We start from the raw sequence: 21772 nt of genomic DNA, 5'->3' as shown, positions 1-21772 counted from the left end.
AAATAGCAACATCATCTAGCATTAGAAGGACAAATGGAAATGATAGTGTTGTACTTACTAAACTTATATTTATCCACCAGGCTTTTTTAAAAGTGTGGTTGTATAGCCTTTATGCAGTCCAGTTTCCCCAGATCTTTCCGGAGATTGCATGCTGATTCTTGTTATAGAGCAAAGACATTGTCCATCAGTTGCAGAAAAACTGTTTATTGTCCCCTCCTCTTGCTACCTTATGCTTAGTACTCATGCTTCCCCAGACATCTAGTATAAAACATACGGGAGACAAACAAAGAGCTTGTTAGAAAATTTTAATGTTAGTTATAGAGTTGTATAATTGCATCGTTTCTGTGGCCCCTTAAATCATCCTTTGCAAAATTGGTTTTGTTTCATCCGGATAACAGAGCTGTCTATTAAGGAGATTACTTGCCAAATGAAAGGCTTAAGCTTTTATAAACTCTCTTTGCAATCTAATCTTAGAACACAGTTCTCCATGTGCTGTTCCTAGTTATGGTGTGCAACACCGTCTCCTATAATGACTTAACATACATCCTTACCCATGGTTAATCTCTGAAGCCATGAGCAGCTGTGAACGAGATTTGAAATAAAGTTACGTGATGTCAACTCTTTTATGGATGCTTTGTCTCAACATTTGCAAAATAATCTGAACCCTGTTAGGGGAGGTACATATGCTGCCGCGGAAAGGGGGTTGTGTTTTTAAGAACTTGGAGCAAGCCTCTTTTCTTTTTGGATGACACAGCATGTGGTATTGAAAAGGCAGATGGTGTAATGTGATTGCACTGTAGTGCTGTAGGAACCTATTTATCTTCTGTCACTTAATTCTGAACTAGCCGGGGTTCCAAAATCTCACTTTAAACCTATTTATCAAGTCTAAATAATTTACAGCACCATATGAGCTTATAATCAAGCTGGTCTGCATGGAAAGGCTTGCAGTAAAGCTGTCAATATGAATTTGTTTTTAAACCTACAGTTAAAATTTGCAACTCTCATAGTCTGAATTCAACCTTGTGTTTACCTGTGTTCACTCTGTTCTGTGAAAATATTTATTCCTGGGGAGGGAATCCTAAGGCACAAATCGAAAATCCACACTGACGCAAACCAATCAATTGTTGTATGTTATATAGAGTGACAGGAAACATAGATGGGCAGTACAACACAAATGTAGTTAAGTAACATCTAGTGCTGGTGACTGTTAAATTGGGTTGAATTTTGTACTACCCAAAATTATAAATTCATTCTAGGGCTATTGAAAGCCAGTGTGGTGTGGTGTTTGGGTTCAAATCACTGTATGGCCACAAAACTTGCTGGGTCACCATGGGTCAGTGGTTGCTTCTTCGCCTATAATTTGATCTCTTTGGAGGAAGTGAGCCTAGAAATGTAATAGCTACTGGCATGTCAATGTCAAGAAAGCATCTCTCTTACATAAAATATAGGTAGCCACTATGCATCTTTTGAGCATGGATGCGTAAATGAGAGAGTTTGCTACAACCAGAGGTGAGGTAGCTGGGTAGAGGAGACTTTGGACCCTATAAACTTTTATTTGTGAGAGGATTGGCTCATGATTTCCATTTTCACTTTTAGCATATTATAAAGTCACCACGGGGTTATTTTCCTTAAGACGGTTTTCCTCTTTCCTATGAATGTGGCTTAAGCTGATGTTTTTCTCCACTTCAGGGAGCTAGTTCTGAAGTTTATACCCTGACGCCGTCAATACTTCTTGCTACATGGAGTGATGAAGTAATCACCACGCAAAATTGGCTTGGTAGCATAAAAAAAAGAATAGAGGTAAATCGACTAACAACTTTGTTCAATTCTGATGTGATATTCTGACCTCGAGTGAATCAGATTTTCTTCCCAGTTTTGAAAATCATGGAAATATTGTCAGTAATGTCTCTTCCCTCTTTGTGCAGCACACTTTTTGGGGGAGGAATTAACACCGATTCCTGAATGCTTCTATTTTCCCCCCTCTGTGAATAATACAGAGTTGATGTGATTGCATATTGATAAACTTCCAATGTATAAAACCCTTTCATTGCTTAAAGAGCCCATTTGCCGTACACGGATGATAAGGCAATTTGTCTAACGCAACCCTGTTACTTTTCCTTTTCTTCACATGGATGATTAAGTATTGATTTGTAACTTGAGGTTTACCTAACTATCGCAAACCTCTGTATGGTGATGCGTTTATAAACTGTTAGCCAGGCCCATGGATCTGAAAATCAAAGAGTGTGGCTTCTAACTACATAGAATGCCTTCTGTGCCTGCTTTAGCCTCTCATTTGATTTAAATACTCACGTTAATCTAAAACGTTCTTGCTATTTTAGGAGATGCTTACGTAGGAGATTTAACCCGCAGTGGCTCATAATGCTTCTCTGCTGAAGCAGTTGATCTGTTTCTCTGGATGCGTTAGTTGCTATGGGAGATTGGAACACTGTTACAGTGCCAGCACTGTCGCCAGGTGAATTATTGAAGTCATAAGTTAAATTTTGGATGTCTTAATGCAGGAAGGGTTGATTATAATTATTAAAAGATCTTAGCAGTTGATAGTTGAGACTGACCGTCTGTATACAAAATAGTTAAATTAATCTTTAAAATGGAAATGCATAACTATGTAACTGCTTCTAATGTGTTTTGCTGAAGAAAGTTGGTTTTTGCAGAATTGTGAGATATAGATATATATATAGAGAGAGAGAGGTAGCTAAGTATTTCCATCTAACAATCAACAGAAAATTTATTGTAATGTCTTGTATGTTCAGAATGTTGTGACTAACGTAGTAAGCTTTGTTGGGGAAAGTTAAGGTATAAGATACTGTATCTACAGGGTCACTCGTATTGATTATACATAAGAAAGAAGGAAAGCACATTCGTTATTTAATCAGATGCAAAGCTTCACAGAGAGAGAGATTGCCACAAATCTTTTGGAATTGTTCTTATAATTAGCTTGCTGGATGTCATAGCTCTCGGTTTCCAACGTTTAGCTGCCATTGGTTAGTCATCCAAATTCTTCAATTGTGTATTGTTTATTTTTGTTACGCAGGAATTACACTTGCCTTGAAACCAATTGAATGGTCTCTGATGATGGGTATACATGTTTGAGTAAAACAAAAACGATTGGTAATATTTTTGTAATATTTTGCTTTTTCCTCTCCAGATAATATCACTTGGTATACCTCAGGCAGAAACATGTCCCCCTCAAGCTTAAGTGCACAGCAAGCGCATTGCTCACCACTGCCTTTGTCCAAAAGTGCGCACAGCTTTTTCAGTGCCTTCTGCACAGAAGAGAATGTTGAACAGAGCCTCTCCTATCTTAACAGGGTAAATTGACTTAATTGTGTAGCAAATATAAGCATGCTCTTTGAGGAATGAATGTGCCACTCCCACCCACCCACCCACCATTTGCTCCTTATGGCAGAAATAGTACTCTGTTTGATAAAGACCTGAATGTTGCCAGAGATTGGTTTAAAAGGAATTTGTTCTGTTGCGCTAGGAGCTGACCACGCTGGGCTTCCCTTCGCTTTATGCAGACTCCAGAGGCAAAGAGTTAAACGTGGTATCGGTTTTAAACTGTGTGAATGACATGCTGCTGCTTCAGCGCAAGACTCTGCGAGCTCAGGAAGAAACAGAAACCCAGCATCTAAAACTGGGTAGCGACATGGACCACCTGCAGAACAGCTATACTAAGTTAAAGGTGCAACATTTTATTATTACTTGTTTTATTTTATTTGGATTGCTCGTTTGCTCTTGATTCCATGGCAGGTTACAGCCATAAAATTCATTGAAACGCCACCAACATATCAGAATGCAGCATGACAGCAGATAATAATAATAATAACAGTAATAATAATAATAATAATAATAATAGTAATAATTTATTATTTATGCCCCACCCATCTGGCTGAGTTTCCCCAGCCACTCTGGGCAGCTCCCATTCAAATGTTAAAAACAGTACAGCATTAAATATTAAAAACTTCCCTGAACAGGGCTGCCTTCAGATGTCTTTTAAAGATAGGATAGCTGCTTATTTCCTTCACATCTGAAGGGAGGGTGTTCCACAGGGTGGGTGCCACTACCGAGAAGGCCCTCTGTCTGGTTCCCTGTAGCCTCACTTCTCGCAATGAGGGAACTGCCAGAAGGCCCTTGGCGCTGGACCTCAGTGTCCGGGCTGAACGATGGGGGTGAAGACGCTCCTTCAGGTATACTGGGCCGAGGCCGTTTAGGGCTTTAAAGGTCAGCACCAACACTTTGAATTGTGCTCGGAAACGTACTGAGAGCCAATGCAGATCTCTCAGGACCGGTGTTATGTGGTCCCGGCGGCCAGTCCCAGTCACCAGTCTAGCTGCCGCATTCTGGATTAATTTCAGTTTCCGGGTCACCTTCAAAGGTAGCCCCACGTAGAGCGCATTGCAGTAGTCCAAGCGGACAACCAACCATTTACCACTGTCCACCTCGGATCAACCCCCTCTTAAAGCCCAGGCAACTCAGTGTTTAACTGGCACCAAAAGATTAATGATGGTGCAAACTGTTTTCCAAGGAGAAGGAAGTTCCATAAGCAGGGTGCCATCTTAGAGAAGGTGCTTTCTCATGCCATTGTGCAGTGATTGCTCCCTAAGAAATGAACAGCGAGAGGGGCCTTTCCTGATAACCTTAGCACAAGGGGCACAAATAGGGAGAGGTGGCTCTTTCAAATATTTGTGCCCCGAGTCATTTTGCTTTTAATGCTTACTCCTTGAATTGGGCTTGGTAGCATACAATAGGCGAAGATTATTCTGAGATACCGAGCTGATCACCTGGTCTGATTTCTATTTATTTTCTAAAGTAGAATTTGGATTTATTATTGCAGGTAAATAGAATATTTTAAATGTGTGCTTTGATGTCAACTGACTTACTTAGAATGCCCTCAGTATTTTGTAAGGGAACTCGCTTCAGCCTTGTCATGGACGCAACATTTAGCTCCCCTGTGTGCCACGATATAGGCATGTATTTTTTTGTGTGTATATCAGATGAAAAACTCATAGCGATTAGAGCAAATTTTTGAAGTTGCATTTCACATCAGGGGGCCTTTTACTGCCATATCCTTTTGGTTGGGTCTTCATAGCACTGCGCTTTATTTAATTCAGAGCAGCGCTACGGGCAGGGCCTTTTTGCAACAATATTCACGGGTAAGGAGTACTGGAACATTTATATTTTATATTTATTTTTTTGCTGCCTATGCCAGCCATTTTATGGAGGCACTCATGGCACTTTTATCTCTATATGAGCATGGTCATCTCTCTCTCTTTTTTAAAAAACCACTTGCTATGGTAGATATCCTGGTGGTTCTCTCTTTAACACAGCATGGTTAACACAGCACACTTTGCATGCAGTATAAATGACTCTCAGCCTTACCACTTCTAGCCTTGTGTTAATGAATTAATTCCAGAAGGCAGAGTGTGCTGTGCAACGTGCAGGGTCGCAACTAGGATTAGTCCCTCCTTATTCCAGGTCTGCAGGTTGGAGGCAAATTGAATAACTTCATTAAAATACGGAAGAACATAGAACTTGATTTCAATGCATTCCGTGAAGGTAAGCTGTTGTGCTAATGCCCTGGGGTTCAGACTAATAGAAGCCAATCGCTTAATACTAAGTGTTTGTTTCTGTGACCGAACACTACAATCTCAGTAGTTTGGCAGCAGCCAGTTGTGTTTCAGGTAAACTTGTGAGAGTGAATTGTGGGTCACCTCCTCTCTCCCTCTTTTTTTTTTTTTAACAGGAGCAGCTGGAAACCTCTAGAAGAGAAATAGTTGGACTTCAAGAAAGGGACAGGCAATTGCAATGCAAAAACAGGAATCTACACCAGTTGCTAAAAACGGAAAAAGATGAGGTTAGTCAGCCTGTACGTTGATGGCCAGTGGCATTGATAATTTTTGCTAGACTGAGTGAACTTTTAAAGAATATTGCCAGCCTTTCATTTAAAAGGAAATTCACTAGGTGTGGAGTTGTTGAAACCTGTGTTTGCAGCAGGCTTGTGTAATTGACAGTGTGGAAGCTGTAGCCCTCCAGATGGTGATGGACTACAACTCCTATCATCACTGACCAGCACTGGCTGCTGATTTTCTGGGGTTCTAAAATGCGAAAGCTTCCCACACAAGTACACATGGTTGCCTTCTGCAATTTGGAAGGTGACACGACCAGGGGCTAGAGCTGGCATACTCAATGCGGGTGGCGCTGTGGTCTAAACCACTGAGCCTGTTGGGCTTGCTGGTCAGAAGGTTGGCGGTTCAAATCCCCGCGACGGGGTGAACTCCCATTGCTCTGTTCCAGCTCCTGCCAACCTAGCTGTTTGAAAGCACGCCAGTGCAAGTTGATAAATAGATACTGCTGTGGTGGGAAGCTAAAAGGTGTTTCTGTGTGCTCTGGTTTCCGTCACAGTGTTCCATTGTGCCACAAGTGGTTTAGTCATGCTGGCCGCATGATCTGGAAAGCTGTCTGTAGACAAATGCTGGTTCCCTCGGCCTGAAAGCAAGATGAGCGCCACACCCCATACTCGCCTTTGACTGGACTTAACTGTCCAGGGGTCCTTTACCTTTTACCTTTACTCAACCCAGCAGCCCACCTATTTTGTGTTAAATAAACACATTTCTAGGAAACTGCACTTCATCTTCAGTTTCACACCAAAGGTAGTGAAGTTGTTTTCACGATTATTAACTCTGAAATGAAATGGAGGTGATTCAAGGGTTATTAGCATCTTAGTTTTTTATTCTAAATCTGCTCAAGAGCTTTGAAGTAAGGTTACCAGATGTTCCCGTTTCCTGGGGACAGTTCCCGGATTTACAAATCAGTCCCCATACAAAAATCCATTGAAGTTGAGAAGTGTCCCCAGATTCATTGAAAAAAGTCTGGTAACTTTACTTTGAAGGACCCCTTGGAACAGTGGGGAAGGTTGTGTAGGCAAAAGAGAATATGTGGGTCACCCCTCCCCTTTTATTTGGCATAAGGAAGCTTCCACTGTATCAAAGAGCTTTCCAGAATCAGTGGCACAATTGCATCCAAACCAATAATTGGAATTTCTGGCTGCATCAATAGCAGAATTACTGATCTAAAGAGTTTCATATTAGGCAGGAATTTTAATTCAAAATCAAGAGTAATCTTTTCTTTAAAAATATGCATTTTGTAGGTACAGAAACTACAGAACATTGTTGCAAGTCGAGCCACCCAGTACAATCATGATATGAAGAGGAAAGAAAGAGAATACAACAAACTGAAGGAGCGCTTTCATCAACTTCTTATGAACAAGAAAGATAAAAAAATGAGTATGTCTTCTAAATCTTTTTCTAGGGGTGGGGCTGGTCAGTTTTGTTTCGCACTCTAGTTTTAAGTGATCAGTCATTACCCTTTTTGTTTCCAAACTGATAGGCATGGAAACTCCTAAATTTTGGTAAATTCTGGCAGTTTAGGGAAGACTGTTCCTCAGGTTGCATTGTCCAAACATCATGATGTATAGTGCAGGAAAAGTGGTACCTTCGAAGAAACACAGTACAGTCGTACCTTGGAAGTTCGTTCGACTTCCAAAACGTTTGGAAACCAAAGTGCAGCTTCTGATTGGCTGCAGGAAGCTCCTACAGCCAATTGGAAGCTGCGGAAGCCCCGTCGGATGTTTAGATTCCAAAGAACATTCAAAAACCAGAACAATCACTTCCGGGTTTGCGGAGTTGGGGGAGCCAAAACATCCGAGTACCAAGGTGTTTGGGATCCAGGGTACGGCTGTATATTGCTTTTCTCAGAACCTAACTTGATATGAAGCCTAACTCGGGGTTGGCAGGTAGACGGCACTGGATGTTTCTGGTATGTTTAGGTTCGGACATAGCAAGGACGACAACCAGTGCCAACTTGCCAATGTCTATCTGCATGAGGCTGAAAGTGGACAGTGTAATGACACAGTCTCACTCACTTGGGCTTCTGTACTTCACACAGCGTAATGCAATACAAAATGTATGGTCAATTGTCATCTTCTAGGGTGTCTGAAATGTGTTTTTAATTTCTCCTTCTTGCAGCCATGGATGTTCTAAACTATGTAGGTAGAGTTGATGGCAAAAGAGGTGCATGGAGAACTGGGAAAACAGAAGCGAGGTGAGCTGGTCACCATCTAATGATAAAGAGCTTTTACTGCTTTATTTTTGCTCACGACACAGTTTTATTTTTGCATTTTTCATGCTTAGTTACTATGCGTGTTCTGCTTTCAGAAATGAAGAGGAGATGTTCAAAGCTCTCTTAAACGAGTATGAACAGCGTCAGAAACAGCTTCTGATAGAAAATGCTGAGCTCAAAAAGCTGCTTCAGCAAATGAAGAAGGAGATAATCTCTCTCCTTCCATCACAGAAGCAGAAACCCAAGGAGAAGTCTGAAGATGGCAATGGAACTGTAAGTTTTAACACACAGAGACACACACACAAAAACAAAATCTCACCGTAAGGTGTTGTATCATGAGATCGTATGAATTGTTTCTCACTTTTGTCTTCTGTGATTCATCTTTTAAATGGTTAGACTTGCATCTTCCACCAGGTGCTACTTGAGTAGTTCCGAACTAAGATAACCATACAGTCCTGTTGAAATCAATGGGAATTAGTCATAAATAACCTAACTTCTCCTGTTGACTTCAGAATGTGCCATAGTCAGGCTCTAACTCCACATGTTTTATTTTCTGCAAGACAGGAATAGCAGATTTCTGTTCCTTGTGGGAGAGCATAGTTTATATATACGGGTGTGTTTTCATTAACTTGGGCATGTGGGAATTGTTGCTCTTAAACCAGAAATTAAATTCCTGCCAGCAGCATTTCATTTTTAAAAATATTTCCCATTATTACACAAACTTCAGAGCTAGATTAGATTTGCAAAACAGATTAACTCTAGCTAAACTGCCCTGGTATTTGACTCCTCTTATTCTATCTACTCTGTGTGTTTGTATCTGCCAGTTACTTTCACTGCTTCCATAGTTATTAAAGCGTCACTTGACAGTCTTCATAACATTTAACACTATAACATTTGAACACATTGTGTCATTCTTTTTTACTTTCAGTAGATGGAGTTATTGCTTTATTTTGCCACGAGAAACACCCTGGTTTATAGGATTGGAACTAGTGACTTAGGGTGCCAGGCTTAAAGCATGAGAGAAATTGGGAGATTCTTGGGGACTGAATTCATGTATCTTCTTTGAAGAATTATATTTTGTGTGTTTTTTAAAAAAAATATATGATCAAAGTACTATTTTCCTGAAATGTTCTATGCTGCCTTTGCAGTATATTTGAGATAAACATGTTTTTTAAAAAAAGTTTTTGGAGCCAGTGCAATTTCACAACCAGTTCTGAGTGCATCGTGTCCAGAAAAACAGGATTTTAGAATTCTGAGCTGCCTTAACTGGTAGGAGATGCTGGTTAAAGGCTATGGAAATATCCTTTTATTTAAGTGGTTTTCTAGAAGAGGTGTACACATTGTGCATATAAATAACTGTGTAGATGAATAGCCTATGCTGGAAAGCATAATGTTGTAACTGTAAGAGAGATTTCTGGAAGAAATAAACTTATGTATATTTGTTTGAAGATTTATCTTTGTTTTTCAACTCAAAAAAAGTTCTCAAAATAGAGAGGAGCACTAAAATCAAAATATTTACAGTAAACCATCTACGTTAAAACACAAACTAAATCAACAGTATTAAAAGTAGGATAACATGAACCAAACAACCCCACAATTACAGTATTTTTCGCACCATAGGACGCACCGGACAATAGGACGCACTTTGTTTTAGAGGGGGGAGAACAAGAAAAAAAATTTTTCCCCCTCTCTGCCCAGCGCCCCTTCAGTGAAGCAGCAGGAGGCGCTGCACAGAGAGGGGGAGAACTTTCCCCCTCTTGTTTTCCCACTCTAAAACAAGGTGCCGTTTAAGGTGCGTTCAGGCGGCTACCTTGGAAGCCTGGAGAGCGAGAGGGGTCGGTGTGCACTGACCCCTCTCGCTCTCCAGGCTTCAGGTTCCTTTCGACCTGCTCTTTGGGGCTGGCGGGGGGAAGCCCACCACCAGCCCCAAAGAGCAGGTCAGGGAGCAGCGGAGAGGCTCCTGCCATAGCCGCGCGTCACCTCTCCAGCCGGGAGAGGGTCGCAGGGCTATGGCTTCTTTAGCCCCGCGCGTGCTCTCCCGGCTGCAGAGGTGATGCGCGGCTGTAGAGGCTCCTGCCATAGCCGCGCATCACCTCTCCAGCCGGGAGAGGGTCGCAGGGGGCTGCTTTAGCCCTGCGCGCGCTCTCCCGGCTGGAGAGGTGACGCGGGGCTGTAGAGGCTCCTGCCATAGCCGCGCGTCACCTCTCCAGCCGGGAGAGCGCGCGTGGGGCTAAAGAAGCCATAGCCCCGCGACCCTCTCCCGGCTGGAGAGGTGACGTGCGGCTATGGCAGGAGCCTCTATAGCCGCGCGGCTATGGCAGGAGCCTCTATAGCCGCGCGTCACCTCTCCAGCCGGGAGAGGGTTGCGGGGGGCTGCTTTAGCCCCCCCCCGCGCGCTCTCCCGGCTGGAGAGGTGACACGGGGCTGTAGAGGTTCCTGCCATAGCCGCGCGTCACCTCTCCAGCCGGGAGAGGGTTGCGGGGCTATGGCATCTTCGCTCCATAGGACGCACACACATTTCCCCTTCATTTTTGAAGGGGAAAAAGTGCGTCCTATAGAGCGAAAAATACGGTAGCTCATACACTTTTGGAAACCACTGTTGCTTCATGGATATCTTCTAAAGTAGGCATTTCCTTTCAGGTTCTCTCAGACGTGGAGGAGGACTCTGGAGAAGGAAATAAAGAGAATGTGTGGGAACTTTCTTGTGAAACAGTGCGTGAACAGCTTGCTAACAGCATTCGGAAACAGTGGAGAATGCTGAAAAATCATGTTGAAAACCTGGACAACCAAGGTAAAAGTAGAGACCTGCATCATACTTGTGACATCTTCAATCCTTCTGTAATGTTGGTTGAGCACTTGCTATGGAAATACCTATTTAATACTGTTTTCTAGTGGTGCTGTGATCCCTCACTACAAACCATCTCAAGCAATAGAAACTGGATTTTCCTTACTACAGGGGAACAGCTAGAAGAAAGTTGCATTTAGTACAATCATTTTATTTCAGATATATTATGACGGAAAAATTTCGTTATGCCCTTCAGGAATTGGGGGGGGGGGGGAAATTTACACCATTGTCTATTTACAAATCACTTAATTCATAATCACACAAGCATTATTAGCAGGTTTGACTTTAATGGAAAAAATTCCTTTGTCCTCAGACACTTTATCTCAGTTCTTTCAGTTGTAGAAGTTTTGAGAATAGCACTTCTGTTATCCTGTATTTTCAGGCATTTTGGGTTCTTCTGCTTTCCATCTCTAAAGTTTTCTCCTTCTGTATATTACAGCCCCTAACAAACTCAGTAATGTCCAGTGCCCATCTTTTTTATGATTTTTCCTTTGTACATTAAGTAAACAATCAAATTCTGATTCCATTCAAGTCTTTTGGAGCCTTGCTAATGCCTTCATTGGACTTTTGGCATAATTGCTTTGAAAGAAATGCTGGCTATTTATCTAATGACTAAGTGAGTCCATGTAGCCCCAGAGAACCTGAGCAATTTAACAGACAACTGAGTGTTGGTTTTCTCTATTTCCATTATACAGAGGACTGGTGAGTATGATCTGTGCTGCAATACCTCCGGAATTTATTGACTTCTATTAAAAATGGTCGATTCTTTGTAGAGTTAGATTTTTCTCCTCTAGAACGAATTCAGTAACTACTGAATTTTTTGCTCTATGACTCACTTTTTCCCTCCTAAAAAGTAAGGGGAAATGTGTGTGCGTCTTATGGAGCGAATGCAGGCTGCACAGCTATTCCAGAAGCCAGAACAGCAAGAGGGATTGCTGCTTTCACTGCGCAGCAATCCCTCTTGATGTTCTGGCTTCTGAGATTCAGAATATTTTTTTTCTTATTTTCCTCCCCCAAAAACTAGGTGCGTCTTGTGGTCTGGTGCGTCTTATAGAGCAAAAAATACGGTATTTCTTAATAAAAAGGCAGAAATTAACAGAAGGCACTTTTCAAACTTGCAGTGTCGCATGTGCATTCTGGGTCACCGAACGAGAAAGATACAATCTCAAGAGAGAGCCATGAGCTAGAAGTCGAGAGGCTGCAGTTGGAAATTCAGCAGTGCAAAGAGATGGTAAAAACTCAGCAGCAGCTCTTACAGGTAAGCATCTTCTCAGATGCATGGTCTTAGATGAAGTATGCAAGAGGTATCAAGTAGTTCAGCCTTAGCTTTCCACTTAACAATTTCCTCATGTTCTTTTAGGTCTGTAGTAATTAAATAATAATAATACAAATCTACAAACAGTTTTAAAACGTGCACATTTTAACATGATTTTAAGAAGTCTGCCTTGCCTGTGCATTGTTGGATCCTGGCACAAATGGAAAAGAACAAGATCACAAATTCCTGAAGGGGATTATGCAGGCTTTTGTATCCTGGTGTGCTTCAGAACTAATTTTAGGAAGGAGGGCAAGGAAAACAAAACTCTAGCTGCCCTGCTTCCTTGCACTTTGAATTGACTAGTTTTAGAACTTTTTGTGCATGCTGCAGGTTACATAATGTTCCAAGTACAGAGCAGCTGAATTGAAATGGAATCTTTTTCTTATGCTCAGTAGTTCAGTTTATAGATTCCTCCTTTCCACCAACACATGCTTTTCTGAGTTTTTGGCCTAGTAGAACACCTAGTTAATTATCATTGTCAAGTTTATTTTGACTTTTTCTGGCAACTAAAGATAACTTTATTTTGGCCCAGGTAGTAGCTTCCAAATAATCACTTCTCATTCCCCCCCCCCCCCCAATACTTACGTGCAGCAGCAGCTAACTTCTCCATGTGATGATGACACCAATATGTTGCTAAAGGACTGTTACTTGCTGGAAGAAAAGGAGAGGCTGAAGGAGGAGTGGAAACTGTTCCGGGAACAGAAGAAGAACTTTGAGAGAGAGCGCAAAAGTTTTACAGAGGCTGCTATCAGGCTAGGACTTGAGGTACTCAAAATGATTCTGTGCTTTCTAAGGCTGGAGAGCAGCCTTTTTCTGTGCTTCTCAGGTAAATCAAATTACCAGGAACTAGAGCTGATCTGTGTAGCAGGCCTTGTTCATATTGTGTCCACTGTTTACCACAGAATGAACACTCAAATGTTTGAAAGCAAAAGCAGGCAGGGCATGTTTAGGGGAGCTGCAGCTAGCTACAGCTTCTTTGCATTTATCTATTTGTATTTATAGATCTGCACCCCCCACTAAAACATGCCTGCTGTATGATGTCTGGTCAGCCTTTGGTTCTAATTCCAACCATCGCAAGTATTACAGCTTGTGGGTTCCCCTGGGTTGGCCTAGGGCATGTTGAGCTAGAAGAGCCATTGACCTGATTTACCTCGGATGCTCTTAAATGCTTACAGTGGTGCCTCGCAAGACGAAATTAATCCGTTCCGCGAGTCTCTTCGTCTTGCGGTTTTTTCGTCTTGCGAAGCACGGCTATTAGCTGCTTAGCGGCTATTAACGGCTTAGCGGCTTTAAGAAAAAGGAAACAAACTCGCAAGAACTCGCAAGACGTTTCGTCTTGCGAAGCAAGTCCATAGGGAAAGTTGTCTTGCGGAACGACTCAAAAAACGGAAAACTCTTTCGTCTTGCGAGGCATCCGTCTTGCGAGGTACCACTGTACAGTTCGTGCTCAGCAGCACCACAGTTCCAGGCGAAGCTCTGCAAAAGCTCTAAAACTTTGCGATAGCATTCCTTCTCTGTTTAGTGTGGGAGGTATGCAAGCAGATTTTTTTCTTCCTCTTACTACAGGAAAGCAGAGATTGTGTGAGTTTAGATCCAGTGAGCCAGTGTGGTGTAGTGGTTAAGAGCGGTAGACTCGTTATCTGGTGAGCCGGGTTCGCGTCTCCGCTCCTCCACATGCAGCCGCTGGGTGACCTTGGGCTAGTCACACTTCTCTGAAGTCTCTCAGCCTCACTCACCTCACAGAGTGTTTGTTGTGGGGGAGGAAGGGAAAGGAGATTGTTAGCCACTTTGAGACTCCTTAGGGTAGTGATAAAGCGGAATATCAAATCCAAACTCCTCCTCCTCCTCTTCTTCTTCTTTTAACTAAGCATCTCTTAGAAGCTCCTTTCTCACTCTTTCCTGCGCTTGCTCAGAGTGGATCCAAATTCTCTCTCTTTGCTGCTTGTTCTCAGGCATCCTCTCCCTCTTTCATTTCTTCTTTCCTTTTGCCTTATAATCTTTTGAACCTATGAAAATCCGTGATGTTAAAGCTTCTGCGTCCTTCAAGTTAGAAGACTATGATCAACTTGTGTGTTTTTCATAAGAGCAGAATAGTCCTTAGATTGGATCCTTCTTTCGTCTTTGAAGTCGACACCATATTTCACAGGACATTTTTCTTTTTCAAAGGAGCTTGCTCTTACTCCCTCATGTCCTGAACCTTTTCTGTTGCCCCAAATGTTCTCTTGCTGCTGAGCAAAACCTGGCACACATCATTCAAAGAGACAATCTCCTTGCTTCCTTCCATCTCACCTCCTTGGGGGAAAAGGTCACCAGCCCCGCAATTGCCAGGTGGACCAAAGCCTGCTTAGCTTTGGCCTATGAAGCACAGCACATCCCAGCACCTCTGAATATAGGGGCACATTCCACCAGTGTGGCTGCCGCCTCAATCAAATGTCTTCTGCCATCTTGGAAAGCTGCCAGGCAGCAACTTGGCCTTTGGATAAGCACCTTCACAAGATGCTACAATTAGGACTCAGGCATCTCCCCATAGGCCAGTGTTGAGTGGGTCCCCAGATGTTGTTGGACTACAATGCCCATCATTCCTAGCCAGCATGATCAGTGGTCAGGGATGTTGGGAGTTGTAGTCCAACAACATCTGGGGACCCACAGGTTGAGAACCGCTGCCATAGGCAGTGTTTTCAGCCCAGAGTTGTCCTCCCTTTGTAAATAGCCACTTGTCCACCCAGTATTTAATAGAGCCTGTTACGTATTCCATCTTGGGAGAGAGAACTCCTTCACCAAACAGAGAATGGAATGTTGGTACTTGCAGGGAAGTTCATTTCTGATTGGGGTGCAGATGTATTAAGCTTAAATTGGCTATCAAATTGCGCAGAAGGCTCTTTCATGGTCTCCTAGCCAGGTCATTATGTACGTTATTAAACTGCTTTTTCTGCTGCAGACTTGGCCATGATGTGAAACTTATGGGGGGTGGGGTGGGGAGAGCTTAGGTTCAGTGCCTGAAGTTGCATGGTCCATGCTTTCCTGTGTGAGTGGGAGATAACCCACCTTTGATACCTCCACTAACCAAAGCAGAAGGGGACCTCGAGCTGAAGACCAATGTTATGATCTTCTTTAACAGCCTGCATTCAGTTAATTTATTAAGTATAGTGCCAAGATGTATGTTGATTTGTTGTGGTAATTTTGGGTTTTCTCTTGGTGTAGAGGAAGGCATTTGAGGAGGATCGCGGGACTTGGCTGAAGCAACAGTTCTTGAGTATGACTCCTGACCAAAATAAATGCGATCACACGAAACCTCAAAGTGCCTTCTGGGGAAGTAAGACTTTTATAAAAAACTCTTCACAAACTCATTCTCCCTTTAACAGCAGAAATGCCTACCTTTAGCTGTAAATCTCTACGACTAAATTTGTGGTGATAAGTGCAATATTGTTCACTGGATTTCTGTTGTATACACTTAGTCTAAGTAAAGGACATGATAAAGGACAAGGCGGTGTACTGCAATGATTTTATTTTGCTTCCTAATGAACTGCTCGCTGCACCAACAAACCTCTAGTAGCTTCCCAGCTCTGACAGCATTTGGCATTATTGTTTCCTAAGAAGCAACATTTGTTTTGCAGGTACCGACTCGGATTATCCATTAGCAAATTTCAGGTATCGCCAAAAGAAACTGAACCACATGACCAATGCCTCCAAATTCTCAGATGTTTGTCAGGCAGCTCTGCATATCCTTGAGAACAGGTACCCGCGTTTATTCTGTCACTTTTGCCTTCCCTTCCCTACAGCATTAAAAAGTTAACAGGCTGTGGTAGAAATATTCACGAACCTCAGCAGTTTTTGGATTAGATGTTTGTTCCAAGAGATGTTAGAATCACTTGACTCTGTGTAATAATTGTTCTCTTGCATAGGAGCCAACTCCTAAGGGCCGTGGGGGCTTCCACCCCCACAATAAAATATTTGAGGGGGCTGGCCCCCAATAAAATTGATGGGCATTCCCAAATGGGGTGTGTGCACTGTGTCATGTGATTGGTTATGCTTCCCTGGGCCCCCACAATATTTATTCAAGTTGGCACCCTTGTTCTTTCTCTTATGTAATCTGTTCTTAGCTGTTTTTTGGCTTCAACAAGTATAATGGTTAGACAGTTGGATTAGGGTCTGAGAGACCTGGGTTTAAATTCTCACTCGGCCATGAGGCTCACTGGATGGTCTTGAGACAGTTGCCTTCTCTCAGCCCAAGTGGGGGGTTGTTGTGAGGCTAAAATGGGAAGGTTGGTGACCCACGTTTGCCACTCTGAACTCGTTTCAGGAAAGGTGGGGTATGAATATAATAGTAAATATAATACAACCCCTCCCTAACAGTTCTCACAAGGTCTTGCAAGAAGTCTGACGGGGAGATGGGTTAATTCTGCAATGAATTGGGGCATTCCAACATAAGTTTATTTTTTATTACAGCCGTACCTTGGAAGTCGAACGAAATCCATTCCGGAAGTCCGTTCGACTTCCAAAACTTTTGGAAACCAAGGCGCGGCTTCTGATTGGCTGCAGGAAGCTCCTGTAGCCAATCGGAACCTGTTTCAGATGTTTGGGATCCAAAGGACCTTTGAAAACCAGAACACTCACTTCCGGGTTTGCAGCATTTGGGAGCCAAAATGTTCAACTCACAAGGCGTTTGACTTCTGCGGTACGACTGTATTTACTTATAAAAGTATTTAAATACCACTAAATCACATGAAAGTGGTTTTACAATATTAAAAAGATATAAAATAAAAAAAGAGTTTAAAACAAGCATCAACAAACCATTGTGGGGGGGGGGAGTACTGATAATTGCCTGCACAGGAGGCCTGGCAGACTAAAAAAGTTTTCAGCAGGCATTTAAAAGTTGTCACAGAAGGCGCCCGATGAATCTCTATTGACAGAGTATTCCGCAATACTGGGCCAATGACACTCACAACTTGGTTTCTTCTTCTTGTCACACGAACCTCACCAACTTGGGGAACGGTCAGCAATGCTCCTGCATAGGGTCTCAGTGACTGAGCTGTGATATAAGGGTTCAGGGTGTTCCCTGAGTTGCCTTGGAGTGGACCTAAGTTGTTCAGGGACTTGTAAATCAATACAAGAACCTTGAACCTGGCTTGGTGGTAAATGGGCAGTCAGTGCAGTTGTTTTAACAATGGTGTCATACATTTTCGGCCAGAAACTCCCATCAGCGGCCCTCAAGTTTATTGTCGCACACCTGGCCATAGAGCTGTCGTTGGAATTGTTCAGGGCAGGGCAGGTCTACACAATGTAGACCAAGCCGATTGTATCCCACCAGCCCTGTGTTTTGCGTGGCATGGGCCATTCCTTGCACCATGGAGGTAGAAAATGAAGAACCCAATGGTACATTGCCATATATAATTGCCGTATAGAATTGGTAAACGGTGCCTGTCTTGGGGGAGGTGTCATAAATTGCGTGAGCCAGGGCTCCTCCTCCAAATTAATGTGCTTGACCCTCTCTTCTTGTTTCTGTTTCTCCTTCGCCTCAAGTGCTCCTCTGGATAAAACGCCCGATGACCGAAAGCCAAGCCAGGTTAGAAAGGAACAGTTGAGGAAGATGCAGACTACTGATGCCAGTCCCGTTGCGCAAGACGATGTGGACAGCTTGCACATGCTACTGCCAGCAAACTTATGCACAGAGCACATAGATAACTTGCCTTAGATTCTCGGACCTCTTTCACACACTCTCTCTCTCTCTCTCTCTCTTTGCTTAACTGGATGTGTCCATAAACTTTCGTTTGGCGAAACAGGGTGTTTGTTTTTCATGGAATCAATCAGCGGACATTGATAGCGGTTGTGCTGTATGTGTGGCTTTTTAAGGATTCTCTCCCCTCCCCCCATCCCAGCCCTCACTTTGGACCTTTCCTGTCTGTACCCTTTTGAAAGGCTGTTTAAAAATATATGTCTTGAAACAAATTATATTCTTAGAACAGAAGAGGTTCTTGAATGGAAGGAATGTTTGAATCTTCTGATAGTGAAATTGTATTTTTTACTTCAGGTACTAGTAGTGCTTTTAGCACTAGTATGGGGGAATATTCACTTGCGTCTCAAGTGTAACTGGCATTGAAACTCTCCCCCCCCCCAACTTGAATGTACAGCATATTGCAGGTGATTAACACGGCAGGTTCTATATTTATTGTGTGACTTTGGGATTACCTCTTTTCATAAATTAAAAAGCAAGGTATTAGCTTGCACATAGATGGATACACACACACACACACAAACATGATAACGTGTCAATGCCATGAAATTAAATTCACAGGTCCCAAAAAATCATAGTATTTTACATGCCAATTGTCACAGAGGTGTTGTTTTTTTAAATTGTGATAACTATGTTTACAGATGGGGGATTTTTTTTAATGCTCAGAGAAAAAGAACCTTAAAATGCATCTGCAAAATAAATGTAATAAGCGTATTCTACAAAATACAGATGAATGGATTCTGGTGTTTTATTTATCAATTGGAAGCACTGTACCAAATCGGAGGTAGGTTATGATGGAGCTCCTTCTGGCTTGCCAAGGTTTTCCATCTGGCCTCTGAATTCTAACTGCTAAGCATTAAGTGTTTCACCAGCTCATGAATCTATGCTTGAAGAATCAAAGTTGTGTTTGTTTGTATGCAATATAATTTTTAGAATTGATTCTTTCCGTGAAAAGGCATTGCGGTATCTCTCCGCTACACAGTTTGCATTATGTAATGCATTTTAGCAAAACAAACAAGAACTACGCGATTCTTTTTGCAAGTTTCCAGGGTTTCTAAAATGTAAGACTTGGAGCCAATTCACACAAAATTATTTTTTCTACATGAGAGAAGACCCGATATACTTTTTTAATGGTGTGCATGCAGACATATACCTACTGCAGAGGTCACTCACTGTATTGGGCCAATGACCACATTTGGAATAGCAGTTGTGAGGGTGTGACTTGTAACACAAAATAACACCCACATCTTGAAAGAGCACCACAAGAGACAAGGCAGCAGAGTGTTGTGGACATGCCTCACCCTCCGGTGTGGGGGAAAGGCAGCTACATCACCCATCATCGTGCTCAGGGAAGCTCCTTATTCAGAACATTAAATAAAAAAAGCACATTGCCTGCTTTTGACACAGTGACATTCTTGGCTTCATGGAATGCTTGAGAATATTTGACAGTGATCAAACAACGGGCAATCTGTTGACTGGTCAACTGACACTCTTGACCTGTCAGCTCCCCAACTTGCCAACACAACACTGACATCAGTCAAACTTTCAGTTTAGGTCATTCTCAGATAATCTGCAAACTTGATAAACCCAAAAGGTAAATGGAAACATGGTGAGTGAAGACACCTCAACCCGCCCCCATCACATCTTCTAACTTAGCCAGCAAGTGCTGGTAGGACTTCAGATACAGTTGCCAATCCATTGCTCCACACACCTCAAGGTTAGAATCCTGCAACGTGTTATACATAAGGCTGCCTCTGAAGACAGCTTGGAAACCTGCTGGGGCAGAATTCAGCAGCCTGGTTGCTTACAGGAGCAAGACAGAGCATATAATGTCAATCCCGGTCCAGCTGCACTGGCAGCCAATTAGTTTCAGAGCCCAATTCAAAGGGCTGGTTTTGACCTATAAAACCTTCAACGGCTCAGGACCGCAATAACGCCTCTCCATTTGAACCTCCCCAGGCCCTATGTTCAGCATCTGAGGCCCTTCTTCATGAGCCTCATCCACGAAAAATCCAGAGGGTAGCAACATGAGACTGGGTCTTTTCTGCAGTGGCTTCCCACTTGTGGAATGTTCTTCCCAAGGAGGCCTGAGTAGCGCCTTCATAATACACCTTTAGGCACCAGGCAAAAATGTTCCTCTTGAACCAGGCCTTTGGCTGATTAATTTCCTATGGCCTTTCAAATCTGTTTGTGGGAGTGCAGGGGGATTACTGGTTTCCCTTTGTTCTTATTTTTATTATGTATTTGGTGGTTTTTATATTGTAATTTTACATTTTGAACCTCCCTGAGATCTACGGATGAAGGTCAGTATATAAATGTAATTAACAACAATAGTCCACCCCACTAAGAATTACAGTCTGAGATTGCACTCCTATATCCAGTTAACCTGGGAGTAAACCCCAATGAACTGAATGGGGCCTGCTTCTGAATCGACGTGTAGGATGTCGCTGTAAATTAGTCACACTTTAGTCCAGAGGTAGAGGATGTATGCAGATGTGGGCTACAGGTCCATTACCCCTGGCCATTAATCTGTCAATACAGCCCATCAGGAAGGACTAAAATTCAAGTACAGAATGTTCACACCAGCCAGAAAGTCTTTGTATCTCATCTTTGCTTGTATGAACAATAAAAGAGTGCCAGTTCGTCATAAAAGTATATATTTCGCTCCTTTAACCAGACATATTTGTTACTTCTCCCACCAGAGCGACTTGCCAAGCCATTTTATAACCATTAGCTAATGTGGCACCTTCCAATATTCCAATATTGAGCAACAACCAGCTAGGTAGCTACAAGAAGACAACCCATTAGAGGTTTGAAATGACAATCCATGTTGTTTTGAAAAAAATCTTTAACTCCACCAGTTCCAGAGATTTCAGTAGTTGCTGTCCAGGCACTTTAGTAATTTCTGCAAAGACCCCAGTACAAAACTGCAACATTTCTTTCTTTTTAAAGTCCACCACATATGCTGAAATGTTCCTGGTTCCTTACACAACCTTGAATTAGAGATAGCCAGTGGAAGCTGTCTCACAGTGCAAAAATGATATATGACCTCTATTTTTAATGCTTGTTCCCACGTACTAGATTATATCAATTTAAATGAGAAATTTAACCACATAGAATTCTAACAATGGTCTTCGATCAAAATATTCCAGTTGGACTCTTACATCTGTTTCAGGCCCTCTTCAGAGCCAATATCAATGCCAAGAAGTAAATTTTAAGCACAAGACACCAACTCCTTCCTTTCACCTTCAGTGCTCGGAAACAGTAGCTCGGGTCAGCAAACGTTTTCAGCAGGGGGCCGGTCCACTGTCCCTCAGACCTTGTGGGGGGCTGGACTATATTTTGAAAAAAAGAAAAGGAACAAATTCCTATGCCCCACAACTAACCCAGAGATGCATTTTAAATAAAAGGACACATTCTACTCATGTAAAAACATGCTGATTCCCGGACTGTCTGCGGACCAGATTTAGAAGGCGATTGGGCCAGATCCGGCCCCCGGGCCTTAGTTTGCCTACCCATGCAATAGCTTAATGATCCTTCAGGAATTGCTGCTCAACATGTTCCTATCTAATAAAGGAACCCACTTGATGCCAATTCAACCAGTTAAAACATTCATTTTAAAGGTGGAATATTTCTAACAGGAGTCCTGTATATTGGGATGGAATTTTAATTTAGCCATACTATTAACACTGAATAATCCGCAAGCAATTATATTCAGCTGCAATGAAGCTGGATGGACAAA

At 42.5% G+C, this 21772-nt stretch overlaps 1 protein-coding gene across 2 annotated transcripts; it reads left to right on the top strand.

The window, feature by feature from the left end:
* The first annotated feature begins 2337 nt into the window (after positions 1–2337).
* SSX2IP (SSX family member 2 interacting protein) lies at positions 2338–18076 on the top strand. 2 transcript variants are annotated; one of them, XM_081008668.1, is made up of 13 exons: positions 2338–2473; positions 3167–3330; positions 3503–3703; positions 5765–5875; positions 7169–7304; positions 8046–8121; positions 8235–8412; positions 10780–10930; positions 12106–12242; positions 12894–13064; positions 15501–15612; positions 15914–16034; positions 17820–18076. In XM_081008668.1, the coding sequence occupies exons 1-13, from the start codon at positions 2431–2433 to the stop codon at positions 17989–17991; spliced, it is 1773 nt and encodes a 590-aa protein (XP_080864794.1). In that variant the 5' UTR covers positions 2338–2430; the 3' UTR covers positions 17992–18076. The 2 variants fall into 2 exon arrangements, with proteins under 2 accessions (XP_080864794.1, XP_080864793.1); XM_081008667.1 differs by having other exon boundaries at positions 12891–13064.
* Positions 18077–21772: the final 3696 nt, after the last annotated feature.

The sequence above is a fragment of the Podarcis pityusensis genome (assembly GCF_964106645.2).
Source record: "Podarcis pityusensis genome assembly, chromosome: 6".
Taxonomy (NCBI): Eukaryota; Metazoa; Chordata; class Lepidosauria; order Squamata; family Lacertidae; genus Podarcis; species Podarcis pityusensis.
Note: the sequence above shows the minus strand (reverse complement) of the source record. Positions and strands in the feature narration are given on the sequence as shown.

What these genes read in the sequence shown, in the direction of transcription:
- SSX2IP (XM_081008667.1), top strand. Translation starts at nt 2,431, where the DNA reads ATGGGAGATTGGAACACTGTTACAGTGCCAGCACTGTCGCCAG. An exon ending in CAAGAAAGATAAAAAAATGA is followed by an intron (nt 7,305 to 8,045) that starts GTATGTCTTCTA and finishes TCCTTCTTGCAG; the next exon opens with CCATGGATGTTCTAAACTAT. An exon ending in CTGCATATCCTTGAGAACAG is followed by an intron (nt 16,035 to 17,819) that starts GTACCCGCGTTT and finishes CTTCGCCTCAAG; the next exon opens with TGCTCCTCTGGATAAAACGC.